Consider the following 21690-nt stretch of genomic DNA (forward strand, 5'->3'; position numbering starts at 1 on the left):
TAGCAGCAGACTCCATAGACACAAGCCTGGACAAACTTCAATCACTCCGAGCCTGTTTCCAATAAGAACATGTATTACGTAGGAAGGGCTCTGCTCCTCTGTCCAGACATCATTCTGTGATTTGGCCTCTCTGGAAATGTATGATCCAAGGGCAAAACAGATATTTCTGATTAAATCAAGACTCCTTCGAGCACAGCAGATGCATGATTGCCGTCCAAGAATAAACAGTTTGGGAAGCAGTTAAGCAACTGAGCTGTTGTAACATCATAATCTTACGGAGGGAGGCTTGGTTTCAGAGTGTTGCCATGGGAAACTTGAGCAATAATATAACATTAAAAGATGGACAGAGTGTGTTTGAGTTAGACATTGGAAAGTATTAAGTATGTAAAGAATCAGGGCAGGGCCTGAGGGTCATTGTCTTTTTTAAAAATAAAAAAATAGTGTTAAAAAGAGAGTCAGACAGACAGACAGACAGACACACATGTATGTGCATGTGTAGTTTGGTACAAGTAGCATATGCAGGTAAGCCCCGAGGTGAAAGGACTCCACAAAATACTTGTGCGCGTGCACCTGCAATGTGCTCCACTTTTACAAGAGAACCCTCTCACCTCGCACACAGACTCTGACCCCCGGCTCAACCGTAATGTGTTTTAACATTAACTCCTAATAAGTGTCTTCTTTCACAAACTACCATCAGGATCGGCAGTGAAGCTGTGTGTGTGTTGAAGGAGGTATGTGTGGATGTCAAGCTAAGACGGTCCATTCTGTAAGTTCTGAGAAACAACACCGAAGTCACCAGGGATCAACAAAAGTCTTATATTGTATTATAAGTGGCTGGTTCACCCAAATTATGTATTTATTTATATTGTGGTGCTCACGTCTTGAAAACATTCAGAAGCAAAGTGTCTTTTCCCGAAAAAATATTACTCTGGACAATTCACTGACTTCACTGTCAACAGTTTTCACTGGAAATACAACAAACATTCTTTATAAAAAGCCTATTCTGTAGATTATCTTGAGTGGATGTGACAGTATCTAGGTTGACGGTCTAGTGATTGATGTGCCAGTGTGCCTATGGTCATGGTCTCAGTCTGGTGTGTCGGCTTTATGACTATATTGATCACTGGGAAGAGTTTACTGAAGGTCAGAGGTCAGAGGGAGGCTGACAGAGGTGCTATAAAGAACTCTGCAGCCTCTGGTAAGCTCGAGACACCAAGCCCCCCCCCCCCCCCCCCCCCCCCCCCCCCCCCCCGTCAAACTAGATACTCTGATTTTGATATTGGGAGTTAAGCCTTTTTTAAAAAGGAAATGTGACTGAGAACATATTGTATTTGAAGCAACAACCTGAAGTGAGTAATTGTTTAACTTGGGAGGGTTACATGCATACAAAGACGACATGACATGTGACATTTACCAACAGAAGCCGACCAGAACAACAACAGTCTAAAAACATACCTTGCGTTTCAGTGTTGGTGGTCAAAAGCTTGAACCAACAAGTCTGTTGGTTCAAGCTTTTGTCCAAACGTTTCAAATGTTCCGTCTCTGATGAGGACTGACATCTTACACTGTTGGTTTAAGCTATATCGTCCTTAAAAACTCTTGGTATGCTGACATCTAGTGTGCCGTGACAGGTGTGCTCATGGCCCAGGTGGTACTTGTTTAAACAACTGGAACCGCACTAGAGATGACATCATGACACGAGACACGCCATCACTGGCAGGTTTGACAGGCAGCCAAGTTGCAGGTGGGTGGGGGGTACTGGGTCAGGCCATGTCAGGTGATCAGACAGTATTGTGGAAAATATGAGGACTATTTGATCTGCGTCATATTTTCCCAACGCAAAGTTATGAAGTTCCTGATCCTAAATGTTTTCTGTAAGATCTGACACCGGGAGCTCCTGCAGAATTCCAGCATGTTAAGTGAAGCAGAAAAATTAAATTCCACTGGCCTGCAAAGACATGATTCCCTCTTTTCCCTTCACTCTCAGTCCCAATTACTCTCTACACTCAGACGTTGATGGACTGTGGCTGCATGGAAGAAGTGACATTATTTATTCGCCAAATAAACTATGTTTCTTTTCTCTCTATTTGCACTGTTGCCGCCTAGGTGTCCAGATATCCCCAAGTACCCAATTGCATCCACTTTTGTAAAGAATTTTAGACTGACAAGCTGCTGACATGTAAGTGGAGAAAGTTAATGAGTAACACTCTCCTCTCCCTTGACTACTGTCAAAACACCCGAGAGGAAGACATTTAACAGCAAAACTGCTCAGTGGCCCGCAGCAGTGAACGGTGTTTGTATAGAGTAGCTCCCAGGTGTATGTAAGTGAAGGAATGAGAAGCAGGGTGTTGCGGAAAAAGTGCATGACCGCTCTGAAAATGCTTCCTAAAAGATGGAAAAGAAAACGACGCAGAGGGAAAGACCACAACAAAAAGCAGCATGCCTATATTTAGAGAAAGGGTCATGCACCAAGTACTTAGAGTTGAGAAGGAGACATATAGAAAACGTACAGATCAACTGACAATATATGTGGACTGAGTATGTTGAAGAAAAGAGGGAGAAAAAAAATGAAAGGCTGGCTGAAACGTGGCTTTTAAACTCGGTTGGCTCTCTGCCCTCTAAAACTGATCAGGCCGTATGGCACTTTTGACTGTTTTGACTGTCTGGAGGATGTGGGTGACTTCTCCTGAAAATTGATTTTACAAACAGTACTTAAGAAACTTTAAAACATGTGTGCTGCGGTCTCTGTGCTTTTTTTTTTTGCGGGTAAAATAACTTTGAATCATTTTGTTATCAGGAAAATGTCACGCTCCTTTCTAATAGCTGCTGATTAATATGCAACTCTGTCCAGAGGACCTGTGACAGAAAGAAAACTTAAGCATCCACACTTCTACTCTCCCATGAAAATGAATTTTACAGGCAGGTTATTTATCAGCCACACATTTGGCATGATACCCCTCAGCAGAAAGCAAAATGATGCAGCCTGATATTTATCATGATTTTCTAATTGTTGATCACAGCTCCTCCAGCACGTGCCTACAGTATGAGGTAAGGACTTGTTCCATGACTGCTGCTAAGAGGCCAGCTGCCAGCATCATATTTTCCCCCCATTAAGAAACAACAGTGAAAAAACTGTCAAAGTCCTCATTTGCTAAAGTTGCTCACTCAAACTAACTCTTTCACAACTGTAAATGATAAATCAAAAACTCTAAATAAAATAGGTCAATGCATTCTAAATGGAAACACTCAAACTATTTCGTTGTTTTTAATTGCATTTGCAGCAACTGGGAAAAGGTTTATGCCCCACGCACACAGAAATGGATGTGCACGCGCGCACTTAAATAACAGCATTATTCTGAGTTTGAAAAAAGTCATTACATTTTAACTTAATGCACTAAAACTCGCAGATTGCAGCTAAAACTGGTCAATGGCAAACGTCAGCTGTAAGATCAATCAAATTTGAACATTTAACCACACAAGGAGAAAGCAACATTGCCTCAGCAGTGATCAAACTGAATAACATATCAGTGCAAAACATGCACTTGTTATTTTGTTTTTTAAGTATACAAATCTGTTACCTGCCCATCCGCATCCTGGTGCGCAAAACGTAACGATTAGCGCCAAAAGCGTCCTGCTTGCGGCTAAAGCCATATTGAGAGTGGCGCGCTACTGCTGCGGAGCGACGCACCAGCTGGATGCAGAGGGCTGGGACACTCCAGCGCTCCCTCCCCTCCCCTCATCCGATGCGGCGGCAGCTTCTCACCGTGAACTCTCGGCTGTTCTATTTCAGCAAAAAGCTTTTCAAAAAAAGTATAAGAGAAACAGCGTGAATGAAGACACATGTTCTCATGATTTTATTTAATGCAAATACAATGTTTTATTCCGTAACAATTCTTTTCAGATCTTCATGCAATCAAAGACACTTTTTAATAAAATGTCTCCCTCTTCAGGGAGCACCACTGGTTATATTCCAAAACCACTAATTAGTGCCAGAGTTATTCAGATCTGAGGATTATGAACATTATATCTCCACTATAGTGCTCTTTTCATTTCTCAGCTCAAACCACCTTTTCCTGATAATGTTTAGGAATGTGTGTTTTTCTTTTTTTTAAACTACAGGATTTTTTAAAGGTAGGTGCAGTATTGATGCTTATATAAAAACCTTTATGCAAGCAGTCCAGTTGCACCTGTCCTGTTCCAGCCTCATTCTTGCAGACCCGAACCACTGCAGGATCAAACATTTCCATGACATCATCGCTTCACCAGGTGTTAGAACAGGACTGTGGGCCAAGACTTCATCACATTATCGAATCTGTGTGTGTGCACAATTACATTCCAAATAAGTCACTCAACCACCAGATGGAGCAACAAGACACGTTTTTTTTAAATATTGGCTTTGGTACAGCCGGTGTGCAATGAAGGTAAGATTGTGATTAGAATTAGTGATATTCAGCAGCAGCAGAGTTGAAGTTTCATCTCAAATGTCCTCGGTTAAAATGACTGAACAGTAATTGTAAAGGATAGTCAACTTGTGTATTACTTGTTTGTGCTCAGATGGAAGGAAGAACAATGTGGCATAGATAATGCACATGATGTTTTGCTTCTGTTAAAGATAAACATCTGTGATGTGCCCGATTTACAGCTGTACGGTGGTGATAATTATGCATTCTAATTTACTATCACACTAAAGTCAAGAGTGTTCCGCCTCACTGGACACCATTGTAGCACCTTCTGCATGTCAGAGCTCTTAATGTTTACAATACATTCCCTGGACTTTGCTGTAAAACCTCTTGACGTTTTCTTTTATAACTGCAAACGACCAGCAGCAAATTTACAGAAGGGCAATTATTTAATGTATTATTTTTTCACAGTGTCTCATAGCCCAGGGGTTAATCTATCAGGAATTCATACTGACATCATTTGCATGAATATGCTAAGTAATCGTCTTTTTATTGTTGATGATCTATCTATCAAAGTTAGTGTATGGGCTCATCACGCAACATCAAGTGACAAAAGACAACTCTGATCGCTTGTCTGTTGGTGGCTTTAATCCAGACCAACATCTCCCTCTGTTGGTTAGAGCCTTTATCTACACTGGGGAAAAGAAGTCAACGGTCACTTATCCATTGCCTCTAAAGCCAGATTCTGTGGAGGTCAGACAGGAAATCGGGGCTTAATTATAGCAGCAGGTTTTCACCACTAGCTGCTCTGTAAAAACTACTGGAGACTACTCAATCTCTTCAGGCTGCTTTGTATTTGTTACAGAGAAAAGGGGCCAGAATTGCCACAAAATCAATACAAGTGTCAGTTCGCATCTCTAGGGCCCCCAGGGGCCAGTAAATTAACTGTACTTCGTCTTTTTTATGTTGTCTCTGCCCTCTAAACAACAACATCATAAACTAATTACTAAAGGTGCTGATTGAGTCTCTTGAAGCAACCCTCTCTCTCTCTCCCTCTCTCTCTCTCTCTCTCTCTCTCTCTCTCTTTCTCTCTCTCTCTCTCTCTCTCTCTCTCTCTCTCTCTCTCTCTCTCTCTCTCTCTCTCTCTCTGACACAAACACACACTACTGCAGCAGCTTGCAATAGTGCATGAGTCAGCACAAAATGGAATACATTTTTAAACTGAAAAAAAAATTGTATCGAAGTAGATAATTGTCTCTTTCACTCCCTCCTATAGCAAACCTGCTAAATGCGCACAGACACTGTCATTCATTCATTCACACACACACACACACACACACACACACACACACACACACACACACACACACACACACACACACACAGAGGGGGGGGGGGGGGGGGGGGGGGGGGGCTCCTCAGGCTTCAGTCGGCACAGTATACAAAGTACAAGGTGTCCAATCTTGTTATATGCATGCCTGAGGTTATTTATGTCAAGTCCTAATTCCCCCAAGTGAGTTGACATGATGCTTGTGATGAAATGGTTCATCTCTGCTGATATACTGTATTAAGTTGGACTGCATGTCTAGCTGAGTTATATGAATAGAGTGTTGTGTTCCAGTTCTATCAGCTCTTTTGTCATTTGTGTATACCAAAAGTGTTACATTAGGCAGTTAGTCTAACCATTCTCCTACATGTCTGTCACATGTGTTGGTTCTACTATAACAGTAATGCATTGTTGGCTATATATTGTTTTAAGCTGATTGCAGCACTATTGCCCAAGCAAAGTTTCCCCCTTGGAGACAGCAAAGTATATTTGATCTTATCTTACTCCTTTGGAGTATCTCATATACAGAGATGATTAATTGCTGAATCCCCTTCCCATTCCACAATTGTTTTGTATGTTTCCCTTGTTTCCTAGAAGAGTTGAGAGAAAGAAAAAAACATCTAATTAGACAGTAACTAAAAATAGAGGTTCAGTAGCACCGAGCTTTGGGGGAAAACTGCATCTTAACGTTCTTTAGATGAGCACTCGGTATCCACCTAGCTCAAACGAATGTTTGTGGTGCTGTTGAGCTGTATTGTGTTATACTGAACTGTTATTTTCTGTTATTTTGTCCACCCCATTTATGTCAAAGAGGAGGTGCAAAATAATGGAAACCCCAATGACACACTTGTGGAATAAACATGCCAAAGTGATAGACTACAGACACGGTATATGCAGTTTTGTGTGAGCAGATAATTTGATTTATATCTGACAGTTCCATATCTTGTCAGGACCAACAAGCGGTGTTGATAGCCTGGTTTTGTCCCTTCGTCTGCTGGGAAATCACATTTCTGTCAGAAGGGCTTCTGCTGCCACTAGTGCAACTATATACTCCTAATAGTGGCAATTCTAAATAAAGCCCCTGCACAGTTTAGCATTTTATACTTGCCATATGCTGTGAGGTGAAATTCTGTATTACTCGAGGATTTGCATACTGTTTTTTCTCACACTAAACATGTTGCAAATTTTAAAAAGGGCAGGTGTTCATGTTAAGTACTACCACACATGGAAAATACAAATGCCACAGTGCTCTGGGAGGGCGTTGGTATTTCAAATGTCTTTTAAGTTGTAGCATCTGGTGAACCAGTGGCCATTTTCTACCTGGGGAACCCTCTCAGGACCCACCGGGTACCTGGACTCCGTTTTGAAAACTCTTGGCACAGCTGCCTACCTGCTGGTCTTTGTAACAGATACATGAATTACAGCCAGCAGGTATACAACATGGCAACATGGCCCAGCATCAGACAAGGACCAACTGGCCAAGCTCATGTGACCCTGCCCTTAATTTATCCATAAAAAGGGGGGAAAGATGTTGCCTGGCAACTGTATTTTACAACGGTCCTAAAGAATAACATTGTATCCTACAAAACAGGAAGTTTATGAAAGCTAATGATCATTTTAAAAGAAGTCTTTACAGCAATATTAAATGAGACATGTCATTATTTATGAGAAGCAGAATGCCATTACTATCCAAGCTATTTAGTACCACATAAAACCTTTGAATACATTTTCTGTAAGACGATGGAAATTACACTCTGGGTCTTGCTGGAATAGTCTATTGTTATAAATATCTAAATCAATTCAAGAGTCTTTTCTAACTAGTCTGCAGAGAAGATATTAAATCTGGTATAATGACTAGAGAAGACTTTTACTCCCAGAAAAAAAGGAAGCAGTGGATTTTCCTCAAATCTCAGAGCTGGACCTTTTACAATTAGAGCATCCACCATTCATGCCCACGCTGAAGCTTAAGCACACCCCCACCCTTTCTGCACGACGAGCAGAGTAAAACCAAGTGGCAGCGCGGAGATGCGCGACAGACCCAGAGCACGGAGCGAGAGGAAATGTTAACAGGAGCATATCATTAATTCGCTATTTTTGCTTCTGTTTGTTTAAAAAAAACACAATATTCTACATGCTGCCCGTGTGGAAAACGATTAATGTGTCCAGGCGCAAGGAGAGGATCACCTAAAGATCGTTATAACACAGATTGCACCAAACCGGATCAAGTTGTTTTTTTTCCCGTGTGGGGTAAAATTACTCCTATGACCAGTGTGGACTAATGATGGCTCTCATGGTTCACCTGAAGACGGCAGCTCACCTTCGGGGGAAAGGTGACAGGATCGCCAAAGTTACATTCAGAGGTAGGACAACGTTTCTGAGTTGTAGCCTGTATGTTGTGGAATTGATACAGCCTGTGTGGTGTGGCCAGATTTTTTATTTTTGTTTGACGATGTGATGGGGGATAATCAGCGGTCCCGGTTGCCTGAAAAGTTGGGGAAACCCCTTCTGGATAGGTGGTCATCGGAGCCGCGCTGCGCTCTGATTCATCTGTGCCATTCATGCGCTTCCAAAGATGGAAACTGGACTGATCTTAAAATTAGGAAAGAAAGAGAGTAGGCTACAGCAATCCGAAAAACTAACTCATTATGCGATTTGAAAGGATATCCCCCAAATCCAACCCCTACGTTTATTTCATTATTTGGCACTTGTTATATAATAATGTGGTGTACTCCCCTCTCATATTTAGATCCTAAATGCTTAAAAGTACTATAGAAATAAACTGCATTTGACATACGATATTTACACTCCTGTTAATGGTAATTCATTTCATCACAGCTATTATATCCAGTTTTTTCCTAACTGTCAGGACATGGACTTCTCTTATGAATTATTAAAATATAAATTATTCATTATAGCCACAAAAAGCAAAAGCAATGTGTAACTGTCTGTACATCCCTGGGAATATCGTGTTATTACAGGGATTCATGTGTATAGGTAATTTTACACCTAAACCAATAAGGGCGAGAAGCCAGCACTGTAGATAACAATTAACTATGTTGGTGGCATTGATTACTGAAGATGTTGGAGGTCTTTTCTTCATACCTTCGGATAATTTCCAATCCACTTGTCCTTTGGCGTTTTCTAACTCCTGCGGGGTCAACACCTGATCTGTTCTGCCTCTCCTATACTGTTCAGAGGAGAGAGGGATCACTGTAGGATAGGAGGGGAATTTGGAGGGAGTTCAGTGGATTTATTCATCATTCATCAAAGGTTTCTTTGCCTGTGAGAGAGAAACAGAGTCAGGAAGAGAGAGAGGTGTGTGTTTCAGCACCTTGGATGGATCAGTCCACTATCTGACAGATGACAAGTGTTCAATCCCACCTGATCTCTGATCAGACTCCTGCTGAGAGCATCAGTTTTGTGTGGGGTGTTACAAGACCACCACCCCATCTTCCTCTCTCCACTGCTATGTGTGTGCGTGTGTGTGTGCATGGCTGTGTGGCTGCATAGAAGATGGCTTTCAGTGTTGTGCTACAGAAAATTCACCAGGGTCTTGATATTAAATGAACCGTGTCATCCAAGTCAAGGATTAGGTCGCGCAGCTCTTCCCCCGTAGGGCAAACTGTCAGCACAGCAGCTGCATCTCATCTGTTTTCTAAATTGTTAGCCAAAGCAACGATGTGTGTTTGTGTGGCTTTTCTTTACCCCATTGTCTGCCCTATTGTATCTTATTCAGTCAATGCTAAAATTCTGCCAATAACACACATGTGACTTTCATTGATTTCCACTTAGGCCTGTCAAGAAAAAGCAGTAATCTCCTTTGCAAACAGTGGTTATCATTAAAGGTGTAAATACCGAGTAGATGCACAATAGGCTGCATGCCTGTTTAGTTAAACCGGACAGGGCTACACATTTTGATAGTCGTTAACCAGAAAAAAATGTGGCCCCTATAAATCCACATAGCCTATTAGTTATGGAGAGAAACACAGCTTTTAATAGCCGTGATAGTGCGGACCTTAGTGCCTATACTCGTTTGCACTTTGGTCTTTTTCATCCTTCAAAAAGATATTAGATCAAACTGTATGACCCCATCTAGCTAAGTATTCAGTCAATGTTGTTTGGCAACAGCTATCGAAACATAATGTGACACAAATTGTGATAAAATCGTAAAACCATAGAACAAAATAGTTGATATTCCCATATAGGGTCAGATAATCTGATGCGGGTCACAGATTCGCCGTACCTGCTGATTTTGGCTAGTTGGGGGCTGCAGAAACAAGTTATGAACACGAGAGTGACATATCACGTGTTAGCAATCAACAGTTTATTTACACATCCAACAATAATCCAGCAACACTGTCACTCATTTGGTGTCGTGTATTCTGGCCACGCAGTAAATGTAAGTCACAACACTCATTTGAAGCAACTCTTATATATCCGGGTCTTTAGCTGCCATGTTCACCAGATAACGTTAGCTAGCTAGTTGCTAGTTGTGTATTAGCTTAATAACCATGCTGAATTACATCCGGTTCATCAGTTCGGTTTCTCCGGAAGTTGAAACAGGCGATATTTGAAGAACCCAGAAGCTATAGTATAACACATTTACCATTGTTACCACAGACAGTGTTTTAAGAGTCAACAAAAACTCTTCATACAAACTGGATGAAAAAAGATCCTTTCTGATTAAAAATATATATTCGTTTCCCAAATTACCAGTCTGTTTCACCTGTTACACCGACTGGCTTCCGCCTTTGTTTTGATTGGGAAACAGTCTCAATTTTGGAAACGGATTAAAAATCTTTTTTTATAATTCAGCTGATAGAATATTTTGTAAGATGTTTTGGGATTCTGGAAACAGCTTCAGCTTTTTTTCGCAGATTGAGGTAATAATTGTCAGCAGGTTAATCACTACGAGCCACCCCTTTCACATTGTCATATTTCTTTTGTCTCTGATATTTGATGTGACAGCATGGTGAACTTCTATTCATTGAGAAGTTGGCCCTTCTGTTTCTAATCACATCCTGTTATTAAATTATATGAAAACACTTAATCTGACTATGAAACATAGATGAGACTCGTAAAAGTGTAATCCCATTATTGCATCTCATATACGCACGTTTACGTCTCTGTGCTGTATTCCTATAGCTGTGGCTCCTCTCCTCTGCTCTGCCACAAGGTCCTGTAGGGCCTCATAAATATATATCATTGAATTGCTCTGTCACATTGTTATCTTCAGGCATTGTCCTTTGTCCGGTCAAATAATATCTTCTTTCCACATCCGCAAAGTAGGGGCTCTATGTTCCATGTTGGCCCGACTGTGATATCTATGTTACATCATATTTTAAGGCATCATGAAAGCGCTTCTTTATTTAGCAAATTGTAGGTAAAAACTTTTTGGTGGAGGGTTGAGATTTAATTAGAAAAGGAAAGGAATGAATCACTTCATCTGAGTGGTCAGATGTTAAGTGTGTGTTATTCATTTAGAATATTGTGGGTGACTAGATAAGAGAGTGCAGAGAATCACAGGAAAGATGGATGAGTGAGAGCAGTGCAACAACAGATAAGAGCTGGGATCAAACCCATTGCACACTGAATCACCACGCTGCCCACCATTTAATGATTTCATTAAAACAAATACTGGTTCATCTTTTTTATTGAGTAATTGCTCAGTATTTTGCTACACACTAGGAGAATGTATCTTCAAGTCACTGTATCTCTTTCTTCTTCCCTCAAAGACTTTCATTCATTGAAGACATAATAATCTATATATAATGCTCCGATCCCAATGCTGATTCACATTGCATGTCAGTTCTTCTTCTACTTACAGTATTTGTATCAGTCTTGCGTCCCCAGTCTCTTGAATTGTAGTGGGTTTTTGAGTGTTTTCAGACTGTTAGCCTGTCAGTCGCGCTTCCTGAGTGCTTTCACCTCAAACAACTTCCTGTCTGGAGAGGAAGAGGTCTGGCAGGAATTCCCAGCCCCCGCTGAACTTATCAAACCATATATGACCCCTTGAAAGGCTGGTGGAGCGATGTTATGTAAGGCAGAAAATAAAAGACATAACTCAGTAAATCGATACCATTCAATGTGTAATACAAAGATAGCAATAAAAAAGACTGTAGAGTTCCCCGTCCGGTCAGGCTCAAAATGGTTCATTATTATCTCTTACCATGGGCTATGAAGTCTGCTTCAAAGGGGAGGCATGAAAACTTAATTGATTTTGTGGCAAGTCTTTGATGGATCCTTGCTGTTATCTGTAGCTCTTGGATTTATCAAAGAATGACACTCCAGCTCGTGTTGCTTATTGGCTGATTCTCTGCACAGTAGCCTGCAGGATCACACACACACACACGCACACACACATCAGCGTTATCTTAGAAATTAAAGCTTCATTTCCACTCTTATGATATTCCACTACAGCTTGCTTCTTTCATCCCAACACTTTCTTTTTGTTTGTCATCCTTTTAACTCTAAATCTTTAATATTTTCTGGGCTGAAACAAAGCTTTGTGGTATCTGCGGTATCTTACACACATCATTAAATTCCCTTTCTTCTCCATAGCACACTGAAACTCTTTTCTTTATGTCCTTTGCTGGAGCAGATATTTACCTTGTCTTAAGTTTGAGTTGTGATACTTATTTAGTATGGTTGCTGTATGGTATGTATGGTATAGTATGGTTACAATGTGTTTGTTCTGTTTACCCTATATCCATCTTTCACAGTGTTTTGCATCCTTCTCTTTTAATCTTTTCATCCCCATCTGTCTGCTCGATAATCAAAGTGTACACTCCATTTCCTTTCTTTCTTCCACAACAGGTCGGTTCTTTCAGTGCCCTTCTGTTTCTATTTCTCACTGTTTCCACCAAGGCCAAACGGCACCCTGATTAGCAGAATTTAGTTTTTTAGTTTGGTGTGGAGCACCTTACATAAGCCTCTACTTTTCTAAACCCACGTCTCGGTTAGATTAAAACACAGTTCTAACAGTGATGCTTCTGTTTTGAATAATGTAGGAGGAATATTGTCTCTTTCCCTCTCTCACATATATGAGTGGTGTTTATTTTCTCAAAGATATTTCATAGGAAAGGGGTTTTGTAAGGATGTAGAGCGTGGGGTGTGATGGAAAAGAGAGATTATGTGGTTATGAATTCGAGTCGAAATGGACTCTAAGCATAATATACTTTAAGTTTTGCTTTTGCATGTCCGCGTGTCTTTTCTTCTCCAACTAAACTCAGAGGTTGTTTGCTCTGTGAATGAGTGAAAAGAATCAATCAGCACAAACGACAATAACGCATCGTAGGAGCCAGAAAGAATCATTTTTTTATTTCTATTCAAAATTACAATTCCAGCCAAACAGGCGTAACAGGCTGTAATCAGCTTTGTAGGTTCCTGTGCGTGTGTGACTATATGTAGATATGTATGAATGTGTGATCTGTACAAATCAGCTGTCCACATGCACCCAAACAAACACCCACACAAAGCCTCTGATACACAAAGCAAACTACCGCAACAAAGCAGAATGCGAGCAGTCCGGCACCATTCATGAGCATCACAAAGCAACCAGGTGAAAACGGGCTGCAGCACGCATGAGTGAATGGCTCTCTGCCTTGTGTATAACCTTAAATACACACTGCACCAAGAACATTCTTTTTTTCACCATAATTAAATCTTGTGGAAAGTATTTATGATTGGCAATAATCTCACTTCTATGTTATTTCTGTTCAGCTGAAGTCTTTTTCCCTCCGTTTGTTTTTATTCTGTCGCATAATGAGTCATAATGTAGCCATTCAATTGCCTGCTTTTCTTTTCTGTCTCCTGTGGCTCCACACAGTCTCATTTGAGTGTTTATCAGATACTTAAGGCATTCATTTGTCTTTTCACTTGTCTTTTATGCAAACCAATTTTTGACAGGGATGTTGATAAATATCTCTCACCAAATTGATCCTTATCTTTAATAGAAGTACCAAAACGACAGTGTTAAAATACTCTATTACAAGTAATAATCCTGCATTTAAAGTCTTACTTTTATTATTTTGGTTCATTTTTATATTTTATTTCTATTGTAAACATGACCCTATAAAACATAGAAGACAAGTGATTATCATACATACAGAGAAGTAAAGAAAAAAAAATCAGAAGTACTAAATGTAGTAGAAGCAAAGTAGCACAAAATGGAAATACTCACGCAAAGCACAATTTTCTTCAAAATGTTCAAACTGTTTCCGGCCAAAACTTTGTATTCATTTATTTATTACACTGTGACTGACAACCTACCTGACACAGTCTCATTATGCAAGCAGATAAAAAGAAAATACCAAGATAGATAGATTTTGCATACATTGCCCATGATGTGTGTGCTGTCTCAAACTGAAATGACAACAAATGCAATGCTATGAATGAACCATTTATCTGTTTTTAACCTTTACATTCCCCCTCACTTTCCAGGTCTGTCCTTCTACAGCCGTGTGGCAGAGAACTGTGAGGAGGTGGCCCACTTTAATGAGGTCAGTGTCTTCATTTCTCCTTTCATACACCTTGATAATGACTGATAAGCAATTAGCCCTCAACTTAATGGAAATTATCCCCAACCTTCCAATCTTCACTGCAGATAACAATATGCTGATTTCACTGACTGCAGGTTTTCTTAATGAACCTTTTAAGTCAATAAGTAGGAGACATATCGGTAATGGAGTCTATTTTTACTTTTATCTCCTTGAGCCCGATGGACCCGGTACCGAGTCTACCGCTGTGTTGTAGTTACAAAATGCTGCGGTGAAGGATGGTCTATTTATAGAAGGTATTCATGTTATACTGTTTTGAAATCATGGAGTCTTCAGCTGTCTGAATCTGTAAACCAACTTTATGTTTTTCAAACTATGTAAAGGAATGAGTCCTAAAACCTGAAAATGAGTCAGTATTTTTGCACAGCTGGTTCCCTCGTCTAGGAGTCGATAGGTTTTTTGAATGGGGTTATTTGTTAGATATCTGAAATAAAGTCTGTGATTAACACAAGCTTAAGAGATTTTAAAGTTTTGCTCTACAACATAACATACGTCAGTAAATACCCCTCTCGTGAATTTTGCAGTGTTTACCTGTTAAAAGGGCGGTAACTAAGAAGTGGCTAAATGAGTCTACTGAACGTCATTACGCTGAAAACCAGTCCGCCTGAAGCTTAGTAGTGGTGACGTGGTGTCACGCGACCGAGGTGTAGTTCATTTATAGCCTAATTTGAGCTTTTTACTTCTGGTGATTGCATTTATGCTTAAAAAAATAATTGAACTAGTCTTCATTTGGGAAGAGTATCTTGTAATGGCAAAGGAAAGAGGTTTATTTACAATGGATTCATATTCCTCAGTTTCTTAACTTTCAAAAGAGACCATATGCTTGAGGAACTAATCCTGTTTCCATTGGGGTATTTCTTAAAACAGTTATTAGATTTAAGTGATGACATTAATGCAGCTAAAACCTAGTTAGACATCATTAGACATTAATGAGAACAGGAACATTTCACATTTATGCCTACACGGTCAGGACTCAAATGCTGTAACTGCTACAAAGGAGGCATTTCATAATTTGATTGCTATTGACTAAACAGTTAATTTGAATAGGTTTTGCAAAATCAAATTTCCACCAGGTTTCAGTTCTTGGTATTTAATAATTGAAAATTGCTTCTTTGGAAAATAACATTAATGCAAAAGTACATAACATTACGAATAAAGAACATCAGATGAAGTGATCAGATGATGTGAAATCTAACTATCGATGTTAATCTTTCTACATCTTTGTGGAGGATAGGTTCCATCCATTGATCAATTTTGATCGACCCTATCCCAGCATGCATTGCGTTAGAAGCAGGGTAGATCCTGGACAGATGAACATTCACATCTTAGAGCAATTTACATCTAATAGCAATTTGAAGTTACCAGCTAACCTAAACTTCTTGTCTTTGGACTGTGGGAGGAAACTAAAGCTTGACATGCTACACGCCCATCCACTTCCTTAACTTCCACTCTCTTTACTTCTGGTTTGCTACATACAGGGCACCCTTCTTCCTGCGTTGGCACTTGAAATTGGCATTGCATGTAAAAAGCAAGGTGCTGAATTCTCCAATGCGGATGTACTAACCAGGATACTTGACTGCACATATATAGACACAGGGAGAAACATACAATAAGAACTGCACACGAGCGTTCACGCTGTCAGGGGACAGTGCTAAACAATGAGCCAGCCAAGGATTACGTATAATCACCTTAATGTTCCTACTGAAAATCTAACTTATTCTCACTTGTAAATGGACAATGTCCTACCAAATGTCTTCTAATGACCATTTCCTGTGCACTGACATTCTTCAGGTTCTGAGAGGCAAGGCAGAGGTAGTGGTCTCCATTCATGCATGACATTAAACACTTGCTCTGTTTTAATTAAACTAGACACTTCAATGCTGTAGAGAAATAGAGCTGGTCCCCTAAGTAGCTCTTCATCCAGAACTTCTATTTCTTTTAGCTTGAACAGTAAGTTAAATAGATATGAACACTGACCTGAGGATGCCTCTCAGAACCTGAAGAATGTCACTGCAGCCCAACTGGTTCGGGGTTGGTACATCTCATGTAGCTGCTGTGGTATTCTGGGAAATATTCCCCATAGGATTCCTGCAGGGTCCTGTCACACTGAGAGACCAGCGGTATGAAGGATTTAAATGCAAAGAGTCCTATAAGAGATGAGGGTTGGAGGATCAAGGCAGAAGTGCTGGAGGACATCCTTTCAGAGTGAAAGCAAAAGAGACAGAACAGAGGTAGGGGATATTAAATCAGAAAAATAAAAGAAAGAGGGCCTCAAACACATATAGTACATTCCCAGAGGAGTTTTTTTTTTCCTCTTTAAGCTGCCTGCTTTTACAGAGAAAAACATTTTTCCTTTGATGGGCTCACAGGCAGAACGCTGCTTCCTTTGCTGATAACAAGGGCTTTTGTTTTGTTGTTTTCAGTCTAATCAGGAAAAAGGCTTAATGAGTACACATTTTTAGTAACTTGCATAAACACATACATAGCCTACATATTTTATTTCACGGTCACTGCAGAAATATTTTAGTTTTTGTAGCATGGTGAAAATTTAAGAGACACAAGTAAGCAAAAGTGAGAAAGGTGTCAGAAATATCTATACAGGTGCATTATATTATTCTTGTGGCCTGATTAGAGTAACTGTTACAGGACCGAGTGGCTGGCACTGATGTGTGATCTCTTGTGATTCGCATCACCCGATGCTCTCGTCTCGGTCCTGTTGTGCTGGCGAGGTCGTTAGCATCACTCAGCATCAATGAAACTGCCAGGCTTCCCTTGGGACGACTTGTGCTTCCAGTAGTTCCCGTGTCGGATTTGTGTGTGTGTGTGTGTGTGTGTGTGTGTGAGTGAGAGAGAGCGTGCGGGGGGGGGGGGGGGGGGGGGGGGGGGGGGTTACATGCTGCTGGTGCCTGAGCATTCATGTACTGTTTTCTTAGCCACCACCAACCCCCACCCCACAAACTCTTGAGCAACTCCTCATCACACCCTCCTCATCTGACATCTTCATCCTCAGCACTGGGACATTTGCATGGCTCAGTAAGCTCTGTCCAGCCCCCAAAGTTGAGGACCATTAGCATAGAGTTGTGTGTCTTGTTGCTTCATGCATGGACTAGCAGGATGCCTTTGAACTAGTTTGCAGATAGACTGGATGGGTATTCTGTATTCATTATTTATACCATGGTGGGACTTGGCTTTTAGCTGCAGTGCACCAGGACTTCCCCCTCACTAGTTAGACATAACTGGAGCAAAGAACAGAAAGCCTTGCAAGTGCTGTGTGTGATCACAGGGTACATTCGATGGGCCTGTAGATATAGCTACTGTACATGTGTGTGTGTCTATGGCAATGTGTCTGGATGAATTTGATCAGGAATGTGGTTGTTTGGTTTTCAGACAAGATGTCAAGAGATTTGAAGCATGCAAACATAATGAGTGCAGGAATATTCCCTCTCCTCTGGCCCGAAGCTGCTACATTCCTACAGTGTGCTAAGTGCACAGTCTGACTTTTTAATGACAAACTTGGGATTACGTAATGCTGAATTTAGGATTTTTCAGGCCATTCTATACTTACTATTTTTAGCCCTGTCTCCTGCAAATTATGTTTGCAACTTGGGAGCCGCCCAGATTACATTATTTATCGCTGTAATGAGGAATCATTGAAGGAGTACTGCAACAATGTAGCATTACTTCCATAACATTGTCAAAGAAATTGTTAAAAAAGTATAAACATTGAGGTAGATAATGATTTTATTAAAGTTAAGAGTTATTAAACCATTAACCATACAGAAAAATACAGTAAAAAATGGAGAATGTCTCAGCGGTTTACTCACTACAAGGGAACCAGTGAACACACCTCTCTGAGCATGAGGTTGAGTGATTTCGTTAAGTGCTGAGCTCATGAAACTCACAGAGTGTGCTCATATGTATTGTAATTTGTCTGTTACAGCATGTGAGGTGTATATATAAACAAACACAGACATTTTCTCTTAAATATGCAGTAAAGCTCTAGTGAGACTGTCATGATTTCAGGAGGGTGGATGTGGATATTGGGGCTGTGGAAAGAAACATTGTATGAACACTATTTAAACATTCATCTTTTAATTAATTATCCGAGAAAAAACACAGAATTTCCAAGGTTAAAAATTCAAGTTTCCGAGAAAACACTTGAGGAAAAAGAAATGGTGGTAACGCCAGGATGACCTCTGAGCACGGCTTAGGTCCTGAAAGATACGTTCGCTTTTTTTTGTGTGTTATTTTATGAACATATACATAATAAAAGACAATGGTATTTATTGTACGTTATGCTTTTGTACATTTTATTTTGCCATTCAGGTTATCAGATAAATGCTTAAGATTGCTATATGAGTATGAGTAGCAATTCGGGGTGTGTATATGCTATTTGTCAGTGAATAACACATTTTCAAGACCCAAGCCAAGTTCCTGTGTCTTCTTTGCCAACTGTCGATTAAAATGAAAGAGGTTAGCCCTGAAGTAAGTGACAACTGAACCCTCAGGTGGGCTGATGATTAAAGTGGGCCATATATTCTTGCCAAAAAAATGTCCAAGTTCTTTTCCTGTAAATTTACTACTTACTATTCATCTCCGAAATTCATTTTTTCTTTTCTAAAACCTAGCAGAACCAGAGATACTGTCTTTTATAGTCCACATTCTTCTTCCAGTCAAAACCTACATTACCCACAGTATTCCCTCATAGCATCTAAAGCATTGATTCCATCTTTTCATGGTTAATGTTTAATATCAACATCAACAGCTACTTGAAGCAGGGGGTTGGTACTTTATTAACATGTAACTGAACCTGGATCGTCCGCTAATCTTAGACAAAGTGCTTCTGTTGCCTAGATGTAACCACATAAGGGACTCAGGATTTGAACCCTCGCCTAGAGCGCCAGAAACCTGTGGTATGTGTACCAACCACCCACCCCAAACACACTTCGTATGACTTGCACACAGACACATTGCCTGACTGACTGAACTGACCTAACCGTAACCCTTTAGGTTAGTAGTGTAAAAACTATTTATAGGGGACAGGGTTGCTGTTTTACTATTCGCTGTGTCACTGTTAATGCTGTTGCAGTACTTCACCACTGAACGCCTCATTAGTTTGATCAGGACTCTGAACTCCGGGGCGTGCTGCGGCAGACCAAAGAGAGTAGGAAGAGACCACAGCGAGGTCACTTCCCCTAAACTTCCCCGACTGCCTCTGTAATCAGGTTTGGGAAGTTAGTGGGCTCAAGGAAGGCGTGTCTGTTATATGAGAACATACCACCATCGGGGTTAGGTTTTTAAACTAATATAGATTACACCCAGCAGTACAGGATTCACATCCAGCGAGCCACTGGAGAATAAAAGAACATAACTTCATGCATTAGGGCGATCCACCTCTGGAGGTCATATTTCATCTGATACTTTATTTACCACTTTACTGATACTCCGACCACTTGACCACAATTAAGAAGAAGAGGAGTAGAAGTTGCCTCCGGACAAGACACAAGCTGGAATATTGCTGGTGCTAAAAACAGTTTATGAACTTCACCAGTTTTTAAGATTCAGGGCTGCTCGAGGGAGGTGATTTCCCATCTCTGCATATACTGAATAAATGATGACGTGATCAGAATATTTTCTTTGCCCGCTTAGAGTTTGGGGGAAGCTGAAAACTGAAATATGAGGAACCAAAATGAGCACAGTAGAACCTACAGCTGCTGTACTTACTGTATGTAAACTATTCTAATGACTTTTTTGTTTTTAGGCTGATTTACATATATCAGTGTTGTGGATTTAGAATGACAAAACAGAAGAATTAAACAAGTGTGCTGATATGCACACAGTGTTAACAAAAACATCATTTCTGTAGGGAATGTTGTATTTTTACTTTGTTGTGTGAGCCCTTAGGAGAAGATAAATATATAAGCTCGCTTTTGCTGTTTCTGTGTGTGCCCATGTGCATCAGCTTGTAACTCCTCTGCCTTAATGAGTCTCTCTGAAGAGTGACAGTGCCAAACACACACAAGTACACAAAGCAATCCACTTACTGTAAAAGTTCCCAAAACTATGAAATATGATCTGGTATTATAAAAACAAAATACACCCAAAACTGGAATATCTCAAATTCAAAAGTTGATTAACAGATTTCTTGTTAAGTCGGTGTTTTTTGCTTTGTGAAGTTTTTTGCTAACATGTTGATGTTTACCAGGTAGAATGTCTACCATGCTCCCCACCTTGGTTTAGCATGTAAGCATGCTAATATCTGCAAATTGAATTTTTCGGACAGTATCGCACAGCCACCGGCTCCTCACAGCTCCAAAAACGTTGATGTAAATTTCCAAATAGCTGTTATTTGGATAAACTGACAACATATTGGGAATGTATGTGGTTCATTTCTTGTCTGAAAAGTTATTAAAACTTAACAGATTTTTTGAAAGGTTAAAAATCAGATTTTTTTGGCAAGTAAAGGATGATAAAGGTGGCGATGCTAATCAAAGTAATCACACTTACACTCTAAAACAGAAGTAATATTACAAAATGAAGTCAAAGAATAAGGTGAATAGCTGTAAGCCTCGGGGGCACTGCACTGTATATCTATAAGAGGGTAGTGCTATATTACTGTGAATAGCTTATGATTGTTTAAAGCTTTGTGTCGGCGCAGCTCAGCTCTAACAATAACTGTTATCATCGTGTTCACAGATTTTCTTGTCCTCCTTAAATACTTGCTTTTTAATTAATAAATACAATAAATTCTCCCCCAGCTTTGGCTATTGTTTAGCCATTTGTAACTTTGCAAAGTTGGAAAAATAGGCACAGAATAAACAGAAGGAAGAGGTTATGTAGTTGGAGGAAAAGCATCCACCTCAGCGGGGGCGACTGTGGCTTAGTATAGAGCAGGGTCGTCCTTCAATGAAAGGGTTCGTGCCTACGGTTTGTGTGTAGTATGAATGTTAGTCCTGATGGGCAGGTGGCACCTTGCATGTGTACGAATGGGTGTGAATGGGTGAAATATGACTAGAAAAATGCTATACAAGTACAAAACATTTACATTTACCATTTAGCAGAAACGTTTTTAATTGAGGGATGAGTGCTATCACCCAGCACAACACTGTCTATTCAAGGAGTTGTGAAGCAGCTTACTGGACAAATGTGTTGTTCTTTATCTCTTCACCATCTGGTTTTTCACAGCAGAAACTGGTGAGCTAATTGCTGTTGTATTTTAGAGTCCAGCTTGCAACCAAATGGGATTTCATTTAATTACCTGGATACAAACTCTTATTCCCGCACTGTTTCTCAATTTCAAGAGAGGAAAAAGAGTTAATTCCATATTGAGATATCTACCATTTGGTTTAACTGCTACCCTGCTTTTATAAAAAAAAGTAAAACCCACTTTTTAATGGATTAAACT

The 21690-nt window shown here is 40.2% G+C and overlaps 1 protein-coding gene across 1 annotated transcript in view; it reads left to right on the forward strand.

The window, feature by feature from the left end:
- Positions 1 to 8008: 8008 nt before the first annotated feature.
- The window catches only part of otofa (otoferlin a), a gene marked incomplete at both ends in the record, with an annotated part of 65481 nt that continues 51799 nt past the window's right edge, over positions 8009 to 21690 (forward strand). The window contains 2 exons of the mRNA XM_079180494.1: positions 8009 to 8087; positions 14170 to 14228. Coding sequence (XP_079036620.1) covers positions 8009 to 8087; positions 14170 to 14228 — 138 coding nt within the window. The remainder of the gene's footprint in view (positions 8088 to 14169; positions 14229 to 21690) is intronic.

Source organism: Pholis gunnellus (genome assembly GCF_910591455.1).
Source record: "Pholis gunnellus genome assembly, chromosome: 19".
Lineage (NCBI taxonomy): Eukaryota > Metazoa > Chordata > Actinopteri > Perciformes > Pholidae > Pholis > Pholis gunnellus.